The 21,288-nt window shown below is 54.0% G+C and overlaps 11 protein-coding genes across 11 annotated transcripts; 8 read left to right on the top strand and 3 right to left on the bottom strand.

Moving 5' to 3' along the window:
• Nucleotides 1-143: 143 nt before the first annotated feature.
• SODALDRAFT_183315 (LmbE-like protein) lies at nucleotides 144-1,689 on the bottom strand. Its single transcript, XM_028607077.1, has 3 exons — nucleotides 1,341-1,689; nucleotides 1,047-1,149; nucleotides 144-911 (listed from the first exon to the last, which is right to left on the bottom strand). The coding sequence occupies exons 1-3, from the start codon at nucleotides 1,573-1,575 to the stop codon at nucleotides 344-346; spliced, it is 906 nt and encodes a 301-aa protein (XP_028465983.1). The 5' UTR covers nucleotides 1,576-1,689; the 3' UTR covers nucleotides 144-343.
• An 806-nt stretch (nucleotides 1,690-2,495) lies between these two features.
• On the top strand, nucleotides 2,496-3,268 carry SODALDRAFT_324591 (hypothetical protein; the record flags this gene model as incomplete). The annotated part of the gene is made up of 2 exons (XM_028609902.1): nucleotides 2,496-2,877; nucleotides 2,964-3,268. The coding sequence occupies 2 exons, from the start codon at nucleotides 2,496-2,498 to the stop codon at nucleotides 3,266-3,268; spliced, it is 687 nt and encodes a 228-aa protein (XP_028465984.1).
• A 38-nt stretch (nucleotides 3,269-3,306) lies between these two features.
• On the bottom strand, nucleotides 3,307-4,121 carry SODALDRAFT_360518 (hypothetical protein; the record flags this gene model as incomplete). Its single annotated transcript, XM_028614274.1, has 5 exons — nucleotides 3,307-3,456; nucleotides 3,504-3,612; nucleotides 3,674-3,752; nucleotides 3,787-3,896; nucleotides 4,000-4,121. The coding sequence occupies 5 exons, from the start codon at nucleotides 4,119-4,121 to the stop codon at nucleotides 3,307-3,309; spliced, it is 570 nt and encodes a 189-aa protein (XP_028465985.1).
• A 595-nt stretch (nucleotides 4,122-4,716) lies between these two features.
• On the top strand, nucleotides 4,717-6,194 carry SODALDRAFT_324592 (hypothetical protein; the record flags this gene model as incomplete). The annotated part of the gene is made up of 5 exons (XM_028609903.1): nucleotides 4,717-4,737; nucleotides 4,797-4,820; nucleotides 4,972-4,997; nucleotides 5,102-5,126; nucleotides 5,193-6,194. The coding sequence occupies 5 exons, from the start codon at nucleotides 4,717-4,719 to the stop codon at nucleotides 6,192-6,194; spliced, it is 1,098 nt and encodes a 365-aa protein (XP_028465986.1).
• Nucleotides 6,195-6,936: 742 nt separating this feature from the next.
• On the top strand, nucleotides 6,937-7,514 carry SODALDRAFT_324593 (hypothetical protein; the record flags this gene model as incomplete). The annotated part of the gene is made up of 2 exons (XM_028609904.1): nucleotides 6,937-7,285; nucleotides 7,414-7,514. The coding sequence occupies 2 exons, from the start codon at nucleotides 6,937-6,939 to the stop codon at nucleotides 7,512-7,514; spliced, it is 450 nt and encodes a 149-aa protein (XP_028465987.1).
• Nucleotides 7,515-7,796: 282 nt separating this feature from the next.
• Nucleotides 7,797-8,860, top strand: SODALDRAFT_333951 (hypothetical protein). The gene has a single exon (XM_028612103.1). The coding sequence runs from the start codon at nucleotides 7,921-7,923 to the stop codon at nucleotides 8,557-8,559; it is 639 nt and encodes a 212-aa protein (XP_028465988.1). The 5' UTR covers nucleotides 7,797-7,920; the 3' UTR covers nucleotides 8,560-8,860.
• Nucleotides 8,861-10,500: 1,640 nt separating this feature from the next.
• Nucleotides 10,501-14,165, top strand: SODALDRAFT_312736 (hypothetical protein). The gene is made up of 3 exons (XM_028609205.1): nucleotides 10,501-10,945; nucleotides 11,096-12,830; nucleotides 12,957-14,165. The coding sequence occupies exons 1-3, from the start codon at nucleotides 10,749-10,751 to the stop codon at nucleotides 13,728-13,730; spliced, it is 2,706 nt and encodes a 901-aa protein (XP_028465989.1). The 5' UTR covers nucleotides 10,501-10,748; the 3' UTR covers nucleotides 13,731-14,165.
• SODALDRAFT_360523 (hypothetical protein) lies at nucleotides 13,859-16,182 on the bottom strand (the record flags this gene model as incomplete). The annotated part of the gene is made up of 10 exons (XM_028614275.1): nucleotides 13,859-13,989; nucleotides 14,107-14,151; nucleotides 14,247-14,332; nucleotides 14,412-14,465; nucleotides 14,557-14,625; nucleotides 14,700-14,724; nucleotides 14,820-14,829; nucleotides 14,929-15,146; nucleotides 15,829-15,925; nucleotides 16,069-16,182. 10 exons carry the CDS (start codon nucleotides 16,180-16,182, stop codon nucleotides 13,859-13,861), a joined length of 849 nt encoding a protein of 282 aa, XP_028465990.1.
• Nucleotides 16,183-16,309: 127 nt separating this feature from the next.
• On the top strand, nucleotides 16,310-17,198 carry SODALDRAFT_183422 (hypothetical protein). Its single transcript, XM_028607078.1, has one exon. The coding sequence runs from the start codon at nucleotides 16,436-16,438 to the stop codon at nucleotides 16,892-16,894; it is 459 nt and encodes a 152-aa protein (XP_028465991.1). The 5' UTR covers nucleotides 16,310-16,435; the 3' UTR covers nucleotides 16,895-17,198.
• A 215-nt stretch (nucleotides 17,199-17,413) lies between these two features.
• SODALDRAFT_324596 (hypothetical protein) lies at nucleotides 17,414-19,023 on the top strand (the record flags this gene model as incomplete). The annotated part of the gene is made up of 3 exons (XM_028609905.1): nucleotides 17,414-17,620; nucleotides 17,712-18,205; nucleotides 18,348-19,023. 3 exons carry the CDS (start codon nucleotides 17,414-17,416, stop codon nucleotides 19,021-19,023), a joined length of 1,377 nt encoding a protein of 458 aa, XP_028465992.1.
• A 488-nt stretch (nucleotides 19,024-19,511) lies between these two features.
• Nucleotides 19,512-20,606, top strand: SODALDRAFT_324597 (hypothetical protein; the record flags this gene model as incomplete). Its single annotated transcript, XM_028609906.1, has 3 exons — nucleotides 19,512-20,447; nucleotides 20,542-20,548; nucleotides 20,593-20,606. The coding sequence occupies 3 exons, from the start codon at nucleotides 19,512-19,514 to the stop codon at nucleotides 20,604-20,606; spliced, it is 957 nt and encodes a 318-aa protein (XP_028465993.1).
• Nucleotides 20,607-21,288: the final 682 nt, after the last annotated feature.

Here is a 21,288-nt window from a genome sequence, read left to right on the forward strand (position 1 = left end):
TCGATATATGTCATGATTAACTCTGTCAACGAACCCGAGCTAAAGGACGGTTCGTTTTGGGGCCGGACAAAGGTAGTTTAGATGAAGATGGTTGTGGATCCCCATCAACTAGCTCCGTCTTGGAAGCTATGATGGCTTTTTGTTGGAGAGTTTTTCCGACCCACGGTCTGATAAGAGCATGCTGCGACGCTACAAAACGGGAATGGGAGGTCTGAGTACGATATCATTTCCGCATATACAATGTATCTTAGTTGTGCCCCTCCCCTCCCCTCTCCTCGTCCATCCCCCGAGATGCCTCTAATATGCGAGAGACGTACGTTTTGTTTGTACATGTTACACTTGGTCACGGCTCAACCTCGACCTGCTCAAGCCAGAGGTCGTTCATCACCATATAGCGACTCAGCGTGATCCAGCCCCAGCGAAACCAGACCATCTGGCTCTTGTGGGCGGTGATCATGGCGCGCCAGGCCGTGGGGAGGCCCTCGCTGCCGGAGAGGGGGTTGAGGAAGAGCAAGCTGCGGGGCGGGCCGGACTTGTCGGGCGACAGGCCGTGGCTCATGCCAGCGAATGCCCAGGCGGCGAGGGTGGGGAAGATGTCGAGGATGGCGGTGTATTTGCGCAGGAAGGACACGGTGGAAAGGGTGTACAGGGCCACGGGGGACGGGCGGCCCTCGGTCCCGCAGAGGGTCCGGATGAAGGCGCGGGCGCCGGCGTGGAGGGAGACGTGGTTCGGGTGGGACGAGACGCCGGCGGCGTCGAAGGTGATGAGGACGTCGATGTTGGCTGTCGGGCGGGAGGCGCTGGGGGAGCCCGGGGGGGTGGGGCGGGCGAGGTGCGGGGCGAAGGCGCTGAAGAGTAGGGTGGAGATTTTCTGGGCGTCCCACGTCGCGGTCATGGAGTCTGGGAAGTCGCTGTGTTTCGAGCTGGAATGAGCCATCATGCATGTTGTTGGTCTTTGGGGGACCCGGGGGGGAAAGGTTATGAGGGAAGAAGATCGGATAGGGAATGGGGAGAAATAGGGGGGGGGAGGGGGGGAGGGGGCGTACGGGCTATCAAGGACAAAGACATCGTTTTCCTCGCGGAGGCCGAGGATCATGCCGCTCTTGACAAGTTCCTTCTTGCGCGTTTCACCGAGGCCGTCGGCATTGCCTGTGATCATCAGCTCTTTTGCTCTCGTTTCCCTTCCTCACATGGCTGAACTCTCCGAGAACCAACAACCTGAAGCCATTGAATGCTCCTCTCCCACTACTGGAACCCCCTGTGGTGTTCATCTCTTCCTTTTTGTTTTTGTGCTTCCGTCCCTCCTGCTCATCATCATCAACCAAACATAGTCAACGCACCTGAACTCAGACACAGGATCTTCACGTGGTTCCCGGTCTCGGGACGGGTCAGAGCAAGAACCGTCGGGGCGAAGAACATGGCCTCGTCGTCTGGATGCGCAATCAAGAGACAGATGCGCTTGTTGTGAATGCGCGGTAGGGTATCTTGATACGTCGTAGCAATGTAGGTGTAGAGGAGGGGCAGGAGGGCGGCGACGAGAGCGCCCGCTATGGGGAGGAGCCAGAACCAGGCCATGGTGGGCGCCGTACCCTGCCCCTCGCGGGTGATGTAGCTGTTACCGGGCCCGCGATCTCGGCAGACGAGAGAGCGAAGTCAGAGAAGGAACTCAAGCGGCTGGAAAGTCGACGTGAGTAATAATTGAAGGCGGGGTTCGAGCAGGAGGTGCAAAGACGCGGTCTTGTCTCGGACGCGAGGAGGGGACCGGGGAGGGACAGAAGGAGGTCAATGTGATCGTATATTGCGGATGGAAGAGATGCAAGGGAGGAATACGATGTTGGAGAGTAGAGACAGACAACCGAGGCTGGTTGATAGAGTGTGGAAGACGGGAGGGAAGAACAAACAAAGGTCGGCGAGCACCACGAGCTCAGGAAATGCCACCTTGCGATTAGGGGGCCCGGGACTGTGCGTGTCGGACCCTGAAAAGTGACCGCCAAATTGATCCACCACGCCAAAACCCGTTGGATGCTTAAGGTACGTACCGAAGTCCGCAGTGTCCGGCCGGGGAAATTGCGGCGTTCAGCGTGTCATGCGCCAGAGGACATATGCGCCAAGGTACGTACCTGCCTAGGCTCTCAAGAAAGGCCTTAGCTAACCGATATGAGTGGTTGGGTTATTGTGATGCCATGGAGCTCTGGTCCCGTGAGTACCAAAGTACCAAAGTACCGGCGCGATCCCTGTAGCAAATCTGGCCCGGCTCGGGCTCCTGCTGCTCCGGCATCTGAGCTACCAATAAATAGGACGGAGTACGGAGTACATATTAAGTACAGGGAATATATGCGAACTCTTTCGCTTATGACAAGTATTCATCAAGTCGTTTCGAGCTTCCAAAGATTCTACTGCTTCACCAGGGGGACCAGTTCCTCCGACAGAATCCGCAGCTCTCAATCGTCAGGAACTCGACAACTTGAACAGCAAGGCCTATCGGTAACCACACCATGGGGAAAATGGCCAGACAACGCAAGGAAAAGGCGGCCAACGTCCCCGTTAAGATGGCCCATCCAGATCGATCAGGCCCTACGGAAAAGACTCTCCTCGAGATCGCCCAGGAGCGGAAACTTTTCGAGCAAGCGGACAAGGATCCCAGGAACAAGTTCCGCTCCCAGAAGACGTCCGGAGAGTCTAGCGCAGAAGATGACGACGAAGAGGAAGACGAGGAGCCTGTCTTGTCCCCACGTGCCGAGCGCGTCATGGAGTCTATCCTCTGGGGTGTCAGTCTCGCCATGCTGCACTTCACCCTCGACGTCCTGGTCCAGCACCAGTATGGCATGGAGATCAATTGGGGTGACATCGTGTTCAGGACTGGACAAGCTTCTGTCGGTAAGACCACCCAAGATGTTCAAACGCATGACCATTTCACTGGACGTCGGCCCTGGCTAACTCGCGTCTCTCTCTCTCTGGCACAGTCCTGCTTTTCCTGTTCTATATCCTCCACCCGCATTACTCCAACCCCGACCTCATCCCCGGCCTCCCCCGACGTTACCAAGACCCCGCCCGACAAGTGATCTTCTTCGCAACCAGCGTCGGCGCCGGCTGCTACCTCATATACCTCACCAATACGTACGGGTATCTCGCTGTCCTGAAGCGAGCCCCGACTCTCGGCTGTCTATGGGTTTGGGCCGTCATCGAGCTCCCTCTCGTCCCCGCTGTTGGAAGTTTAGCCGTTGCCGGCGTCTTCCTGTGGCAGGGGGGCTATAGCATCACGGGGTGACGGTCTCAGAGCCTCTTCGTTCCTGGGCCGCGGTCGCTTCAGGGACTCCCATGTCGCAAACATCGTTTCCAGCCCATTTTGCCCGAACTTGCTCCAGAGTGTCCAATATGAACCGTGCCGCTGGTAGGCCATGGGTACTCGCCGTCGCCTAGGCGCCAGTGTTCTTCAGGTGCTACATTTGGATCGGGCTACGCACCACTTGTGTGTGGGCCTGCAGGGAAGAAGAGACCGCCACAGGCGAAGGGAGGGGATGGACGCTGTCGGGCGTTTGGAAAACGACGACGAAATCAATTCTCTCTGGGTCGCGCTGAACCCATACCGTCAAAGCACCAGGCCACCTTGGTCTGCACAATAGCAGACCATGGCGGCGGTAGTAGTGAAACGCCAGCTGCGTAGAACCAGAACCCATCGCTGACCAATATCGGGGTCTCGTGTGTTCCCCGCCACTCCCCTTCGTCTCGATGTTTACTACGAGACTTCCAGGCTGGGGTCCTTGAGGTTAGCGAAATCGTCCACACCGAGGGTCGTTTTCTTTCGCGTGGCCCAGGTGTTCTTCACACTCGCCTTCCCTGTCGTGATGTCGGACGGTTCCTGCGGCCTTGGCGAGTGCAAAGGTATCTCGAAGATGCTTTGATATGGCGGAAAGGTAATTAGCTCAATCAGAGACTCGTCGCTGTTACCTCAACGGTTCTAATAGAAGCTGATCGACGGAACTACTGATGGGTTCTCACTTTGGTGCTGTGGAGGATGTTACCGCCCCAAAGCATCTTCCGGTCCGGGCCGCACAAACTGACTCCAGGACCTGATCGTCGTCGTGGACCATCACCAGAGACTCATGGGATCCCCTACCCATTGAATCATGGCTCGCTCTTAGCACACGAAGATTCCGTGGCGAGGTGTAACACATAGAATATAATGGCATGATAGCATGATAGCATTATTCCTATGGCCCTTTTCACTCCCCACTTCTTTTTTTCTTCCACAACTACTGCCCTGTTTTGGCTTCGTTAACACAGCATGGAAATCAGAACTTGGGTTAACTCTCCACGGGAATCAGATTGGGAGTCTTTGGTACTTCGTACTTCTCTACCTTACTGAGAAGAATTTCATCTCAAATACTATCTCGAGGTCTTTCGACAGAATCAGTTTCTACAATTTCATCTCGCTTGGTATTGATCTTCTGGCTCTCTCACATTCATCAGCTACCGGACTTCCTCTTTTCAGAGTCTTTCCCTACTCCCATATTTCTACAGGAGTTATCCATTGACTCTTGCCTTTACGCCATTTTCTCCATGTCTCTACACTTCTGCCTTGTAATGCCCTCCAGTTTGTTTGTTTCTTAATCCCTCTTGCGTATGTTTTCTCCTCCTTTGTCTGCAACATGGCATCAAAGTTCCAGCAAACGTGATTTAGTTTTGTTATGTGCAGGTGCTTCACACGCACCCTTAATGAGCGGGAATCGCTTTATAGTAAGGTGCCACCTAAGTGCCTTCCTTAAACAAATGCGCCTTCCTTCCCCTTTTCATAGATTCTGTTTGATGTTGCTTCTAAGGTATCTAATACGCACGACTTTCTGTTCGTCTACGTAGGCACCTTACTTCTCCTCTGCTCCCGTGCCCTCTTATTTCATTTTCTGTCCATAGCTTTTTCACTTGGTTTTTCTTTTCGCTCACTTTGAAGCAGACTTGATCAACAAACCTGAGTCAAAAGCCACCGGCAATCACACCCAGTAAGTGTTCTCGCTTTTACTTCTGACCTTATGTTTTTTGTGCTACATATAGTCTGAGTTGGTTGAGTGCTGAAATTCACCCTTGACGACTTACCCTAGGGCAGTATGGGCAAGAGCAACCACGGCCAGGTAAGGAGAGCATACTGCTCTTAGATGAGCCAAGCCATGACTCTTGATTTCTAACCGACGACGTAGGACAATTCTGAATACACGAGAAGTCTCCAGACGCATGGCCCTGACCAGCTTCCATATCCTTTCGAGGACGAGATTGGCGATGACAAGTCGAGTCGGTACCGCTTCTACGACATGAAGAATGAGTATCCTTGCCCTGTATGCCACATGTACAGGGCCCGCGCCGGTCGCCGGCCGGATTTCTGCGATGTCTGCCGTAACGTCCCGGACTGCGAATTTTGCCGTCATGACTATCCCAAGACGGGCAAGGAGAGATTTGACGGTTTCTCGTTGGGCAATGGCCTCCGTGTCGTCGAGTATATTCGGTCTAATGGCCCTGGCAAAAAGAAGCCCAAGAGCAAGGGCACGAAGCGAACGAAGGGAAAGAGCAAAACTTCTCCTCTCCACAAGGAAAAGGAGGCATGCGTCCCGAGCGTGTCTCGGACCATCACGCTCACCTACGACGAGCTGGATGACTTGAAGGATATCTTCCAGAACCCTACAGGATCCACCCTCTCTATCCCCATTATGCAGACACCGGAGACAGGCAACTCCAAGAGGACAGAAGAACCGGGGAATAGCGTTGTTGACTGGGAGAATTTCGCCATGGAGGTTTGCGAAGAGATGACATCCCTTACTAAGCACATGGAGAAAACAGACAAGAGGTGCATTGAGGCTCATGACAAGATGGACGAGCTGATGAAGAGCATCCAGCCGTCGGACAAGGAATGCGCTGAGGCCTTCCGGGAACTGTCCGCCAGTCTCTCGTCCCGAGAGCAGCTGCTCTATGAGGCCGCTCGTGTCGCTAAAGATTGGTCGAGGGCAATGGAAGGTCTGGAACAAGCGAGCATGATGCAACAGACTATGCCGATGGCGACGTCTACGCCTACAGGCCAGGGTCTGAACTCTTCCTCCGAGGACAACACTGCCACTACTCCAATGGCACCAACCGCGCCGATTACTGTTCAGCGTCATTGTTCCCCTCACCGAATTGGCTTGGGACAATATAAATGGCCGCTTGCCTAAGAACAGAGATCTCATGAACCCCTGTTGCCTCCCCGAGGATGGAGTGCCGAGTGCTTGGCTCGGGGTAAGGACAGCTGGTGCAGAGAGACAAGCTGAGATCAGTCCCAACATAAAACTCCCAGTTCCCTTTGATGTTTGCGGGTTTGCATTTGAAGCATGTTTGGAGATGGCTTATCGATCATCAACACATAGCCATGGATACGCTCGGCTAAGGGCCATTATGGCAAGTAGATGACCTACTATGTGATTAACAAGCTCTTTGCCCATGTCGGAATTTTTCCTCCTCTCATAAACCAACGCTGTGTCGCATCGAATTGCAGTGATACAACACCAACTTCGTATTATTACCATGCTGAAATAGCTCCCGCAATGGTATATTCTGAAATCGCAGAATGCATCATATCACGTTTCCAGACTGAAGTGAATTAGCCGACTACTATGAGTGATTCTCCCGAGGATATGTGACTTCTTGTCAAATTACTACCTAGAAAGCGGAGGCCAAGCCATATTCCAGGCATCCTCTGGGAGCACAACGAACACACCTGAGCAGCATCACCTGTCAGTCAGAACCAGTCACTTGTTGACCCTAAAATACAACACCACGCAGCACAGAAGCACACCATAGACGCCATCTCCTGCATTAAAAAGAACGCAAAAGGTCAAAAACCCAGGAGGAACGAAGAAGCGTCAATAACAGAAATTCACAGGTAAACTACAGAACAAAGAACCGTCTGCAACCGGCATGAAGAAAAACAAAGACCAGCCCGACCTCGTCCTTGTCCGGTGGAAGCGCAAGTCCAAACACAACGTCCCTTGCGGCGCCGGCTGCAAGATCTACCCGAATGGAAAGAAAGACGTGTTGACCGGCCCGTTGGGAAAGATCGCCGCATGGATGGGAATCGAGTTGAAGACCAAGCCCGCCAAGCGAGCTGGCGAGACAGACGTTTGGGTCCAGAAAAGGGGACAAGGCGGCGTGGGGAGACATTTTTGGTGCAAGAGGCCCAACCTATTCTACGGAGTTGACGAACCTGCTATGACAGGACGCGAGGACGGCATGGGTGGTTACAGGGAAAGAGACGGGAGATATGAGAGTGAGCTTACGCCGAGTGAAGGAGAGCCTACTCGGAGTGGAAAGGGCAGTGTCTCGAGTAGAGACAGTAAACGACGGGGTTGCAGGTCGACCAGTAATACTAATAGTAACTGCAGCAGTGTTATTTAGGGTTCCGTGTCTCTATCTTGAGCCAAGGATCCTGGATCACTCCGATGGAGAGGTTTTGGAGGAAGTATGGTCATCTTTGGCAGAAGCATGAAGAGAAATGACTTGGGTGGTCAGCACATCGGCCTAGTAGTGCGAAAGACATGCATCGAAATAAAGAGCCACGTTGGGCTCTTCCAGCGACACCAGAATTAAAGACGACCTCAGGGCACTCACTCTTGGTTTTATTCGTCGGTCAGGCTCGGTGAGGTTGATGAGCTCGGTGAGCTCGGCGACTGGAGTTGGGAAGACAAGACAAGACACGCCCCGCCCCACCTTCTCGGCAGGCACCGACCAGCGTAAATCTGGGTGCCTACATGAAACTCTCACATAAACATGCGCGAAACCCAGGTATCTTTCCTGGGCACCTTTTGGCCAGGATCACCTTTCGGACATCACCCAGATCGCCTTGGTGGAAATTCATCACCAACCACGAACCTGTAAAGAAAGCGAACAGGACAGAAAACGGCCATGACCCCAGCACTCCCCTCTGCCCCACCACGGGGACCAGCCTTCAAAATCGCGTACCATCCCTCCCTGGAACGATTCAACCTCCCGCCTCAGTCCTACCTGGCGGACCACGCCCCCGCGATCCCGCCGGAAATCACGAGGTTCCACGGTCTCGCGACAAGCGCCCTCGTTTTCGATTCTCGCGGGCGCGTCCTCCTCCTGCGACGCGCACAACACGACAGCATGCCCGGCCTGTGGGAACCGCCCGGCGGCGCGGCCGACCTGGGGACGGACAAAAGCGTGCTGGAGGCTTGCGCCAGGGAACTGTGGGAGGAGGCCGGACTCGTGGCGCGGCGCGCAGTGAGGGTGATGAGTATCGCCAGGGACGTGCCGCCGGGGACGGTGTTCTGGAACCGCACCCGCGAGAGGTGCTACGTCCGGGTCGTGTTGGAACTGGAGGTCGAGGAGGTGGGACGGCAACAGGACGGTGAAGTGCCGGTGAAAATGGACGCCGACGAGCACGATGCTTTTGTATGGGCTTCTGAGGATGAGGTACGGAGTGGACACGTGCCTGGTGTGCAGGGTCCTTTCGAACTCACATTTGGAGGGACGAGGGAGGCCCTTCTGGAGGCTTTTCGGATGAGGAGGGACGAGACGTGAGCCACTGACAGGGGTTGGCGGTCCCTCGAGGCATGCGCCACATGTGACTGAAAAACGACCTACGTTGTATGCGTGAAATATTCGGGACGGATACAGGGCGGTGAAAAGGCCAATCTTCGGGTATGCCGGGACTTCCAGGACGGCATGGGGATCATGACCTCATCATGCAGGACCCATTTATCTCTCCCTGTACGTGTACACGTACACGTACACTGTACGAAGTACGAGACTACTTATACTATCTTCTCTATGAGACCTGGGCCACGCGGCCGGGCACTAGAAATTTCGGCGATACCTCCGGGTCCGGCGTCCGGCGTCCTCACGGGATTTGGCAAAGTCGTTAGCATGCCTCATGGGCAGCACGTTTACACGTAATATGCGACAAAAACTCCTTGGAACTAAGACGTACGTAACTGTCGGAGTAGACGTACGTAACTGTCGGAGTTGGCCGAATGGTAAGCCTAGGGGATTTTCCTAGACACAGCTTGAGAAAGAACATCGAAGAGTCATGCCTAGCCTTTAGATCGAAATATAGAGACGATGCGCGTCAAGCACGAAACACGAAACAACCCATACGTAGGACCCATGCGTACTGTAATAATTTATCAATCGCAGCTGGCATTCTCGCTGGGCACAGCATCGAGGCCAAGCGCACGGTGTGGTCATCACTTCCCGACAGAAACGCCCTACAGAAGCACGGGCCAGCGAGCGTTGGAGTTGCTGCTGCGACCAATAAAGACCTGGTGGTTGCATGACTAAGGTATCTAAGGTAAGGTAAGGTAGCCAAGGAGTCAAGGAGTGCCGAGAGCAGGGTTTTCGCAGTAAAAATACACGTGTACATCATCGTGCAGTGCGTGCCTGTGAGATCATCGGAAGGAAAGGAGGAAGGAAGGTGTGGTCTTCGTACTCCGTATGTACTCCGTCTCTGTTGGAATGCTCAAGGCGGGGCTACGAAGTTCTACCCTCCAACTTGTCCATCCATACTCCCTCCCCCGTACATCTACACTAGCATCTCTACTCCGTCCGCCCTCAATTTTTTTATCCTTTTTCTATCCTTTTTTTCTGCGCATACCTCGTATCCGTCTTCCCCTAACTGGTCCATTCTGTAAAGCAAGGAAAAGGGAACAAGAGAAGGAAAAGGAAAAGAAAACACAACTTATCGAAGACGTTGGTTCTGTCCTTCTCGCAAGCGTCGTCATTCATCCCATAACCGGAATCCTTAGGTTGGCATTTAACATTCCTAGCCTCTTCGCCGTCACCCACACGACACCCTTTTCCCCTCCGTTTCATCCGATCCTCGACCTTTGGCCCGATCATTTCCAACATTATCCACTAATTACCAGGTGCTTCTGACGTCTTCCAACCCAAAATACTTTCCCTTTGTGGTGCTACGACATGCAACAAAACGGCCACCGACGCGCATAGACCTCAGACCGTCAGCTCCCGTCGCGAAACGAGCCGTTTTCTTCCTTGTTCTCGACTCATCTGGACCTCTCCTATCCGTCGCAGTCGTCGATTTCACCCCCTTCAAAGCCACCTGCTTAGTGGGCATACGCGGCATCGTATCCAGTCATTCTGGTGTTGCTCTAGATCCCCTTGTTTTGCTACGCTGCGTTCACGACTTCAGTCACTTCGGTCCATGCTTCAGTCCGGACCTCCCGCGTGGAATGTGACAGCATCTCCTTACCTATCGACGACCGAACTACACTGAAACTATCCCGACCTGAACCCTCTTCGGATTATCGTCTCTTGACTCGTTCACATCCGAACCACTCCGGTATGTTGTCTCGTGTTATTGTTCTTCCACACACCCCCTTCCCTCGTTTACCCGACGACCTCTGCTATGGTTCTTTCTCTCCCAAACTATTACAACCAGCTTTGTCATATTTGTTCCTTTTCATCTTTTATTGCGGTCTCACCCGGCGCTCCCGTTTCCTCATATCCCTGGCGTGTTTCTTTGTCTTTGGAGAGATGACACTTTGTCACTTCGCGGTCTCCCGTATAGACCCAGGTTCTATTATGCCTCAATACCCTGCAAATGTCCCTGTCCCTATACCCTCCCTCCACTGATATCTTTATCCTTGTCCGCTCATCATCTACTATCCCTTGGGTCCAACACTCGCAACTTTCGCAAACCTGCACACCCAGCCTATACCTGTTGCACGTTCGGTGTTATCTAACTCGCCGCCATGACAGACTCCCAGACACTGCGCACAAACAACCGCTGGGTACAGGCACCCTCTTCTGACGACGTCTACTATTGCCCTCATCTTTTCCTCAACCCTCCTCCCTACCGTATCGCACTACCCTCGCCACCTATTCGAGCCCGCCAGTTCCGCGGCCGCGCCATTCACATAACCGAGTTCCCAGACGGGTTCCCAGAGGGGTTCATCCCCGGCGAGCTGTCGTCCCAACCGGAACTATTGCCGAAGGAAAAAAAGATACAGAGGAAGAGAGGGAAGAAGACCGACGAACTTAGGACAAAGGCTGCGAGGAGGATCGCGGACGCCTATTCTCCGTCACAGACCATTGTTAGGACCGTCATCGGCAAGCTTTTTGCTCCCTTCCATCACTCGTCATCCGCCACTCCGACCGCGCCCTCGACACCCTCGACACCCTCGACACCCACGGCACCGACTCAATCTGCCATTTCCTCCGCGACAGCTACCCCGACTCCGAGCCCGACACCGTCGACCACTGGGGGAGGCCTTCTCCGACGACTCTCCATCAATAGAGCAAGAAACTACATACATGACGCCCCGAGAACAATGCTGCGCTCCGCCAACGTGGTCGAAGCGATGTACCCCGCTATTGCCCCACCCACCTCCTTTCCATCACCGCTCCGGACCAGCAGCTCCGTCTACGGCGACAAGAACATCATCTCCGCCTCGGTGTCTGCAATTCCGAAGCCCGTTGCTGCCGGCAGTGGCGTGAGCTGCTCGATATTGCTCGCCGAGCCCCACGTCTTCCTGTCCGGCTTCGACCACGACGGTCACGGCCACAACCAGGACCTCCGCAGCGCCGGTGCCGCACTGCTGCGGGGCAAACTCCAGCTGTCTGTGACGAAGAAGGTCAAGCTCAAGGGGATCAGTCTCAAGCTCCAGGGCAGGGCGCGAACCGAATGGCCCGAGGGGATTCCTCCACTCAAGACCGAAATGTTCGAGGAGTCGTCGCTGCGTACCCAGGTCCTCACCTTCTTCAACGCCCTGAACGACGGCTGGGAGACGGAATACGGGAACCAGTGCACGTACACCCTCAATCGCGGCTCGCCCGACACACCCGCCAGTCAACTCATCGCCAATGGCCGTCGTTCCTCTTTCGGATCGCCGGCAGCAGCAGCAGCGGCGGCGGCGGCCTCGGCGATGTCCCCCGTCACGCATGCCCTATCGTCCAGGGAGGCGAAGCGACTGTCGCTGCAGGTCAACCACCAGTCGCGAAGCTTCGGGAAGGGCGACGTTACCCACACCAACGCGGTGCAAATCAGAGGCTACAAGGTGTTCCCTCCCGGTACCTATGAGTACGCTTTCGAGCTGCCGATCGATCACCACCAGGTGGAAACCACGAAACTGCCGTTCGGATCTGTCAAATGGGAGCTGCACGCAACGGTAGAACGGGCCGGCGCCTTCAAAGCCAACCTGCACGGGCAGCAGGAAGTGTCCATCATCCGCGTTCCCGACCAGCTCTCGCTGGAGACCAGCGAACCTATTTCGATCAACCGTCAGTGGGAGGACCAGCTCCACTACGATATTGTCATCTCGGGCAAATCGTTCCCCATCGGTTCCAAGATCCCCGTTGCCATGAAGCTCACACCGTTGGCCAAGGTGCAGGTCCACAAGCTCAAGGTGTTCTGCACCGAGTCGATCGAGTACTGGACCAACGACCGGAGGGTGACGCGGAAGGACGCCGGCCGGAAGATTCTCCTGCTGGAGAAGGTGGCCGGCAAGCCCCTCGACCCGCGGTACGCGGCGTCCCACGTGCGGGTGTTGTGCGGCGGGGAGCTGAGCCCGGAAGACCGGCAAGAAGCGCGGGAGGCGGCGTCCATGAGGCGGGTCATGGAGGCGTCGAGGCGCGATACGTCGCCCGAGCCTCTGCCGAAGCCGACGGACAACCTCTTGGGCGACTTGGAGCTAGGGCTGGAGAGCTGTTGGGGCCCGACGGAGCTGGAGTTGGACGTGCAGATTCCGACGTGCGACCAGATGGAGAAGAGTAGGGAGCTCCGGGTGCATCCCGACTGTACTTGGAAGAATGCGAGCGTACACCATTGGATTAAGGTGTGTTTTTCCTTTTTTCCCTTTGCTCTTCCTTGCCCGGCAAAAGCGAAAAGAAAAAAAGAAAAAAGAAGAAGAATAAAAGAAAAAAAAAAAAGGGAAAGAAAAAAGACGCTAACCATTAGCTAGGTCGTCCTGCGAATCTCTCGCCTCGACCCGGACGATCCGTCAGGCACGCGACGGCGGCATTTCGAGATCAGCATCGACTCGCCGTTTACAGTGCTCAACTGCCATGCGACGCGGGCCAACATGGCGTTGCCCGAGTACTCGGGTGCTGGCAATGAAAGCGCGATGATGAAGCGTCCCACAATATGCGGGTGTTTCGACGCGGCAGCAACACCTGGATCAGTCGATGCGTCGTCTCTCAGCTCGTCGACCGGAACGCTGCCCAGGGTCAATAGCGGGGATACGATTCTGGCGGCACCGCAAGCGGCACACCTGACGGCTCCGGGCCATTCGCCCAGCCCACTGGCCAACGTCCAGACATGGCCGCATCAGCAGCATTTCGACGTACGGCCGCGGCCGATCCATCTACTGCGGGTGCCGTCCTTTAACCCGCCGGCGTTCGACGCCGACCAACCACCGCCAGGCGTGGGCGACGAAGGGCCGGGGGCAGGTATGCTCGGGCTGCAAACACCGCCGCCGCAGTACGACCTCGTGGTGGGAACGCCTAGCGTGGACGGACTGGCGGATTATTTTGCGCGGCTGGCGGACTACGGGTATGACGCGCACGAGGAGGAGACGGATTCGGACGAAGGCGAGGAGAGAATCATGGAACGCGGCGGGCGGGTGAACGTGGCGCACCCGCGGACACCGGGAGGTCGACGGGGTCCGAGCAGGAGCATGGAGATTCGGCGGCCTCCGGTGGAGCTGCGCACGGATTCATTACCGGTGAGGAGATGACGTTGCCGATGAGATTGACGTTGCCGACGAGACCAAGTGGAATGAAACTGAGGGTGGTATGGTCGAGGTTGGTACGATGGACATGAAGAGATGAAGGCCGTTCTTATGATGGATATTATGTTCATGTGCTATTGGGGCATGTACGTTGTAGGCGACTTGGATGCTTCGATGTACCGAGATGGATTGATGAGGGCAGGGACGTTTTGCCACATGGAAAGGGAAGTATCGTTGGCATTGGCGCATTGACTCTTGGGGATACCTATTTACAGCTTTGTGCACAAGGACAAGGGAGGTGTTTGTGTTTCCGACATGTTCCTCCGTTCATGTTGGGCTAGGAATCAAGGTGGCGCAGGGGGAGGAGAAGGAGAATCCATACCCATGATCTTGTGCACACATTCTCTGAAGGCTTGACCATTGACCCCTGATGCCGAGAACGATGATCTTTTTTTTTTTGCCTTTCTTTTCCTTTTTCGAGCCTAGCCATGTTTCGTACGGGGTTGTTGGGGTAGGATGCACTGTGATGACTCGTGCTCGTGAAGGATTGCTGATGCAGCTGGAGGTGCATGCCCCTAACCTTATGTGTCGATGGCATGGGGAGAAAGCTGGGGGAGGCAGGGGAGAGATTTGTCCAAGTTGTCCCAACAGAAAAAGAAAGCCCCTGTCCAGGTATCTTTTGCTTACGTTGTATGGTACAGTCCGTCCCAGTCCGTCCAGGGGCAAAAGGACCGAAGCGGTCTACAAGACGTGATTATGTAAAGCGCTTCGGTCCTTTTGCCAGGCCACTGTACCTACCACCTGGCTGGGTATCCTACCGCTGCGTGTGCACGTCTGTACCCCGTAGACATCTGCAAGCAGTCGCACGAGCATCAGTTGCAGCACCGGTGTGATACCACCTCTGCATGAACCTGATACGAGGGCCAGGAACTACGGTGAGTTCAAACCGCATTACTCTGTAATTACAAGTCTCACAGAGGTGAGCGGATGCCGGCGGGGTCTTGCTTTTTTTTTTTTTTCTTCTTTTTTTTTGGTCTTTCTTTTTCGTACTATTTTAGCTATTTTACTGGTATGTTTTACTCTGTACGTTTTCACCATTCACACGCTTCACCGACAGACAAGAAGCCCACTTAGTGGCCGGACGCAGTTTAGTTCGGTTTTCATTCCCCGGCACGGGCAATCGCGTGTGACCTTTTGTACAGACTAATAAGGAGGTGCGGTGGGCTGAGGTCCGTGGGTTGAAGGGAAAACGGCGTCCATCATCGTCGGGGACTTCTCCTTGGTGCGTACATGTAATTACCTGGTTGATGGCCGGCATTCCTACAAGTCCGAGGGAACGAGGCGTATTTTTCCCCTTGCGAAAAAATCCGTCGTCTTTGTTCGTGCAGCTGGCTGCCGGTACGCGCCTCACATTCAGGTGGACTGTTCATGGTCAGACGTTTATGCTTTCGGGGTTCTTTCGACTAGGACACACTACCTAGATCCCGAAGTTGGCCATGTTGACTCTGTTTTGTTAGTCCGTCTTCGTGTAGAGCCGTATCGTACCTAACAACCAGCACCCAACTCCCCTATTCTAAACAGGACGACGCTTATTCCATCTTCACTCGGCATTTCTTCGTAGGGCATATCCATAATATCTATAGGAAGCGATACGTGTTCCAAGGGATCGGAGCGCATTTCGTCATACCATACGTTGTACGTGTATATACACGCATCGTCGATCGCACAACGTCCAACCAAAGAATCACCACTGACGGGAATATAATCTATTTCTTCCCTGGTTCCCTTGTCATGTCTTGCCGGATAGACCACGTGTGTCGAGGATCTATTCCCCGAGCCCTTTTGTCGATTGATTATTGTCTCTGTTTCCCTCAACTCTCTCCATGCCCAGCCTCCATGTCCCATCAACTGGAGAAACTCTTTCGGCACATGAATGGTTTCTACCCCTTGCTGGCCCTGTTTTTTTTTTCTTACTCGAGGGCCCCTGGTTCGAGGGGCGGCGCACGGACGGCCGGGGTGCAGTTTTTTTCTTTCCTGTGCTTTTCCTGTTTTCTCACACGACCGGGTTTACACCTACAACGCATGTACATATGTACGTACTTACCAGCTGCAGTTCGCCTCTCCTCCTCTTCGGCCTGGTTCCTGAATTGGTCTTTCGTCGATTTGACGCTTGCAGATGCTCGGGCGTGATTACGGATACGCTACGAAGTGAATGAGGGTCTCGTCGTTGGACCTTCTATTCGTGGTTAATTATGAATCTTGGTGCGGTTTTTCTTCATTTCTTTTCAAGACTTCTTCATGCGATGACTAAAGACAGGTACCTTGAATACATGTGTACTCGTACGCATGCGAACCAGCAGAGAGGTTTGAGCGGGGATTTCCGGGGCCGTCCGCCGCCCCTCCAATCTTGTCCAGTGATATTGCTGCTCCTCAGGCCTCGGCGCACGACGGGATCCATTTTGGGGGAGGGGGCACCCCTGGTCCAGTCTAGCGGCTAGCCTGCTCTGGCCTCGTCACCATGGACGCTTTTCCGTGCCGCTCGCCTACCGTAAACGGCTAATGACCTCTCAGCTCATTTCCTCGCCGGTCTTTTGACCAAGGCGGGGTTATTAGGGCACTATCGACGGCAAAATGGACACACATGGCGTTTTAGGGCCTGCCAGGGAACGTACATATGAGCGACCTTGTTGTGGGCTCTGTCCGGGCTTTGGATGGCATCGACGAATACGGAGGACGGAGTATGTACAACGTACATACGCATACTGTCGGATTATGGGCGAGTATGTATGTTGTATGTTCATGTTGTAAGTGGAAGAGACCCGAGGGCACGGACGAGACGGGAAGTCCAAGGCAGAGCGGAGAGCGAGCCCGACACGCAGAAAGAGACAGAAAGAGACAGGGAGGGGGGAGAGACGGCTTTTAGCGGAGTCGTTACCGGGGGGGCCAAATGCCTAGAGCCTGGGGAAGCATGGGAGACCCGGGGAGGTCTGGGGATGCCTGGGAATGCCGGCGGGAAGATCTTTCAACAAACAAGGAGTCATATAATTCTCGTATTATATCCCATATTATATCCCATCCCTTCCTCCGTCTTCCCTCTTCCATCAAATCTTTTTCCCCCGCCTGGTGAACGCCCCCCCCGGCACTTAATTACTTCACAAATCTTTATGTGATGCATGTCTGATGACCGGGATATACGAGTCAAGCTGTCAATCTCCCATGCTTCCTTTCTCAGTCACACTCTGTTTTCCCTGCCAGTCGCATAAGGCTTGAAGTTGAAGGGACTTGGCTCACGTTCCGACCTCTCGCTTCTCGTCTCGGGCTTTGATTTCCTCGATTCAATCAATTCCATATCCAGCCTCGGCTCAAACCATCTGACCTGTGCTTCTTCTGTTGGTTGAGGTTCCCCCTCCGCCCGGCCAGCGAACGCGAACAACGACACGACGGTTCGAGCCCCGTGTCTTTAGGCTCGTGCCCCGTCCATCTATGCCTCACCGGCCCATTCGGGGCTAGGACGAGAGGACGGGCACCACCTTAGGACGCCTCCTATTCCCTCCGCCTGCTGCCCGCCGCCTCATCTTTTCGCAACCTCAAACCATTCTGGTCAGGGGCGGCGACGTCCACGTCGCACGAAGGGGTGAAGGCGACGACGAAACCCGAAAAAGAAAAAAAAACCGAAGTAGTTGCCCACCATGGCGGCCGAAGAAGAAGAATGGGATTTATCCTACGTCCCTTTCGACTACGATCTCCTCCCGCGAGGCGACCTAGGCCCTCGTCTCAATGCCACCGTATGGACCTTCACCGGCGTCGCGGCCGTCATCCTCATTCTCCGCATCTACTGCAAGCTCAGTAGGAGAAAAGCCCTGTGGCTCGATGACCATGTCCTCGTCGCAGCATGGGTACGCATCATGATAGCCCCATCACACATCATCCCTTTTTATATTCCAACCCCCCAGTGCCGTCGACTAACATGCAGTCTCTTGCACCAAGATATCCCTCGCCCTCCTCGGCTCCTTCAACTCCGCAGCAATATCCCTCGGCTTCGGCAAACACAGCTGGGAAATCCCCCGCGACACCTTCGACTACCTCCTCCTACACTGCAACCTGGCCGGCACCTTCTCCATCCTCGCCGCCGCCTGGAGCAAGACGTCCTTCGCCTTGACGCTCTACCGCCTCACCGCCGAGCGCCCCTTCATGCGCGCCTTTCTCTGGTTCGCCATCATCTCCATCAATCTGGCCTGCGGCGGCGTCGTCGTCATCACCTGGGCGCAGTGCACGCCGGTCGAGAAGGTGTGGCAGCCCAATCTCGAGCCCGGCACCTGCTGGCCCAAGTCGATCCACATCAACTACAACATTTTCGCCGCCGTCTACTCGGGCACCATGGACATTGTGCTCGCTCTCGTGCCTTGGATCTTGATTTGGAGGTTGACCCTGTCCAAGAAGGAGAAGTTTGGCATGCTCGTTGCCATGAGCATGGGCATTTTGTAAGCTTTTTTTTTTTCTTCTTTCTTTCTTTCGTTTTCTTCTTTTTTCTTTCTTCTTCTTCTTCTTCTTTTTTCTTCTTCTTTTTTCTTCTTCTTTTTTCTTTTTCTCTCTGGGTCTCGTTCCCACTACTTTCATACGCAGACTTTTGGCTAACAAAATTCCCATCAGCGCCGGTATCGTCTCCTTTGTCAAAATCAGCACCCTCTACGCCATCGAGCACGCCGACATGATCAAGACAGTCGACCTCGTCACCTGGGGCGCGGCCGAAAGCGCCGTCACCATCATCGCCGCCTCGCTGCCCGTCCTCCGCGTCTTCGTCGTCACCCACGTCAAGTCGCGCAACGTCAACGAGCCCAACAGCATGGCCACCGAAGAGAAAACCTTCCTGCGGCGGCTCGATTTTTTTTCCACCGCCTCGACCCGCTCGCGCGGCAGCAGCCGGCCCGACTCGGGCGCGTGGCGGCCGTCGTCGCGCAACGGGTGGCGCAGGGTCGAGGTGAAGGACTGGCGGTGGAAGCAGCAACAGCAACAACAACAACAACAGCAGGGGGGGCAGCAGCATATGAGGTCGCCCACGGGTGAGCACATGAACATGCACGCCGACGACGTCGAGATGGCGTATCAGTCGGAGAGGAAGAGCCCGCTGCAGCCCGTGTACGAGAACCCGAGCAGCGAGGACTTTGAGTTTGGGTTCGATTCCGAGGAAACGAGCAGGGAGGCGGATTTGGATGGGTTGCGGGCGCATCCTCTTACGGCGCCTGGGCGGGCGGACTCGCGAGATTTTCCGTTGCCGCCGACCTACAGCCCGAGAGGCTGATTTTTATTATGATTCTTATTTTCCAAGGAACCGACGCCCCGAAATGTACGGTTCTATGTATGTATACCTGATAATAAGCCCTTTTTTTAGCAGATTGTTGTAACTTTATGTTGCGGGAAGCTCAACTAGTCGACGCCCCCTGACGCCCAGGGCTGCGAATGTGGTCGTGAACTTTTTCGCCACGACCCTCTCGAGGTTTCCCCCCCAAGGTTTGAGTGTAATTTGAGTTTCCTTTCAATTTTCTTTCCACTAGGTACATGTAGTCTGTCGTCTTCTTGCTCTTTTCTCGTCTATTTCAGCAAGAGAATGGGGCCTGTTTCGTCCTGGTCCATTTTCCTTCTCACATCTTCATTCCCAAATTTTCCTTCCCAACGATCGCCCTTCGTCTTCTTACCCTCCAATATTTACTTCCATCTTTACTTCTCTTTTCCTTCAATATTACATCTTATTCTGTCTGCTACATACAGACGGTCACACGTTCATTGACGATGAAATTCACAACTCTTCTCGCCGCGCTCGTAGGAGCCGCGGGTGCCGTGTCCGTCCAAGCCCAAGATAAAAACAAGAAAGGCATAGACAAGATAGGAAAATACCGCCCTCCGTGGGAATCGAAGAAATGGGGGGATGAGAACCGCCACAAGGCGCAGAAGGACGAGGAGCCTCCCGACGACCGCCGGTCGGACCCGATCGAACGGGAAGGCCCAGACGACATAACACAACAGGAGCCGTACGATTCGGCGTCATTGGACGATGGGGACCGCGACGAGGAGCCCCCGCCTCCCGGGAACGACACGATCGATCACGTCTCCGAAAGGCACCAAAACGAACAAAACGCCTTGGGGATATGGGAGACCAGAGAGCGCTACATCCAGCGGTTCGAAAACCCGCGGCAGAGCGCGGTGCTCCCGCAGGAGTGGAAGGTATACGAGGGGTTGGCGGAGGTGAACAAGGGCCAGTTATGGTTCCGGCCCGTCAATATGGACTGGACGGCGTACGCGCTGGTGGAGGACGGGTTGGTGGCCAAGGACTTTAACCTCACGACGAGGGTGACAATTAGGAAGGCGATGGTGACGAGGAAAAAACCCGACTTCGCGCCCGGGGCGGGGGTCTTCATACGGGTGCATCAGCGGCATCACATGAGCGGGACGATCGGGAGGGGGATCGTGGTGTGGCTCAACATCAACAACTTCTTGACGGTGCACAGGGTTCTAAAGGGTCATCCCAAGGTTACCGACATGGTGCCGATGTCCATCTACCAGATGAAGCCTTATAAGATGAAGATCATGGTCTCCGGCGAGTCGCTGAGGGTCTGGGTGGACAATATGGACGTTCCGGCGTTGACTACCAAGGCACCCTGGTTGAAAGGGGGGGCTTTTGGGCTCATGTCAGACAAGGCGGAGGCGTCTTTTGATTACCTTCAGGTGGTGAGGGTTAATTGATATTACGGAGTACCTTGTCGTTGTCATTGTCGTTGTCATTGTCGTTGTCGTCTTGCTATTATTATTATTATTATTTTAGTATAATAGTAAGGGCAAATAATTAACTGTCTTTTAACTAGGTAAGCTATAGACTGGTTTGACTAAGGTACCTATATTATAATATGATAATAATATATAGAGACTTAATCGGTATATATATGTAAAATATATATGTTTTTAGACTATCCCGAGCATATAATATAGATCCACGCTTCGATGTCCTTGTATCCTGGCCCTTAATTAATGGTTACGGAGTAGGACGATAAAGGCGGCTAGTATAGACGGTCGGCCGGGAAAACCTCGGTATATATATCCACACGTAGGTACTTGTACTTTGGATAAATACGAAAATATACGTTATATAAGCGTAGGAGGATATTAGATAAAGCGTAGTCAAAATCGTCATAAAATAGGTCAAAATTAATTGAGGCAATTATATACAATTATAACTATATCAGACTATTAGGGAAACGCTACTACCGTATTTTATATAGTACAGATTCTATAAACATTGACCCGGATTATACCCTTAGTAATCCGGCCTATTACGTAATCGAAAAGACTATAGTCTATTCGATATACCCCCTAATCGCCCTAAAACGTTAGTTAGGCGATTAAAGCTATTTATAACTAGTAGATATAACGGGTATACGGCCTATATAATCTCTTTACTATAGCCGCCCTTAAATTCGTCCTCTAGGTCCTCTAAATATTCTATCCGGACTTCCTCTAGCTATTTTTACTATAGCCGCTCCCGTATATCCAATACTCCTACCTAGGAACTAAA

This window comes from Sodiomyces alkalinus, assembly GCF_003711515.1.
Source record: "Sodiomyces alkalinus F11 unplaced genomic scaffold SODALscaffold_6, whole genome shotgun sequence".
NCBI lineage: Eukaryota > Fungi > Ascomycota > Sordariomycetes > Glomerellales > Plectosphaerellaceae > Sodiomyces > Sodiomyces alkalinus.

What these genes read in the sequence shown, in the direction of transcription:
- SODALDRAFT_312736 (XM_028609205.1), top strand. Translation starts at nt 10,749, where the DNA reads ATGACAGACTCCCAGACACTGCGCACAAACAACCGCTGGGTACAGGCA. An exon ending in CCAGACGGGTTCCCAGAGGG is followed by an intron (nt 10,946 to 11,095) that starts GTTCATCCCCGG and finishes GACCATTGTTAG; the next exon opens with GACCGTCATCGGCAAGCTTT. An exon ending in GCGTACACCATTGGATTAAG is followed by an intron (nt 12,831 to 12,956) that starts GTGTGTTTTTCC and finishes ACCATTAGCTAG; the next exon opens with GTCGTCCTGCGAATCTCTCG.
- SODALDRAFT_183422 (XM_028607078.1), top strand. Translation starts at nt 16,436, where the DNA reads ATGGCATCGACGAATACGGAGGACGGAGTATGTACAACGTACATACGC.
- SODALDRAFT_333951 (XM_028612103.1), top strand. Translation starts at nt 7,921, where the DNA reads ATGACCCCAGCACTCCCCTCTGCCCCACCACGGGGACCAGCCTTCAAA.
- SODALDRAFT_183315 (XM_028607077.1), bottom strand. Translation starts at nt 1,575, where the DNA reads ATGGCCTGGTTCTGGCTCCTCCCCATAGCGGGCGCTCTCGTCGCCGCC. An exon ending in GATCCTGTGTCTGAGTTCAG is followed by an intron (nt 1,150 to 1,340) that starts GTGCGTTGACTA and finishes TGATGATCACAG; the next exon opens with GCAATGCCGACGGCCTCGGT. An exon ending in GTCTTTGTCCTTGATAGCCC is followed by an intron (nt 912 to 1,046) that starts GTACGCCCCCTC and finishes CTCGAAACACAG; the next exon opens with CGACTTCCCAGACTCCATGA.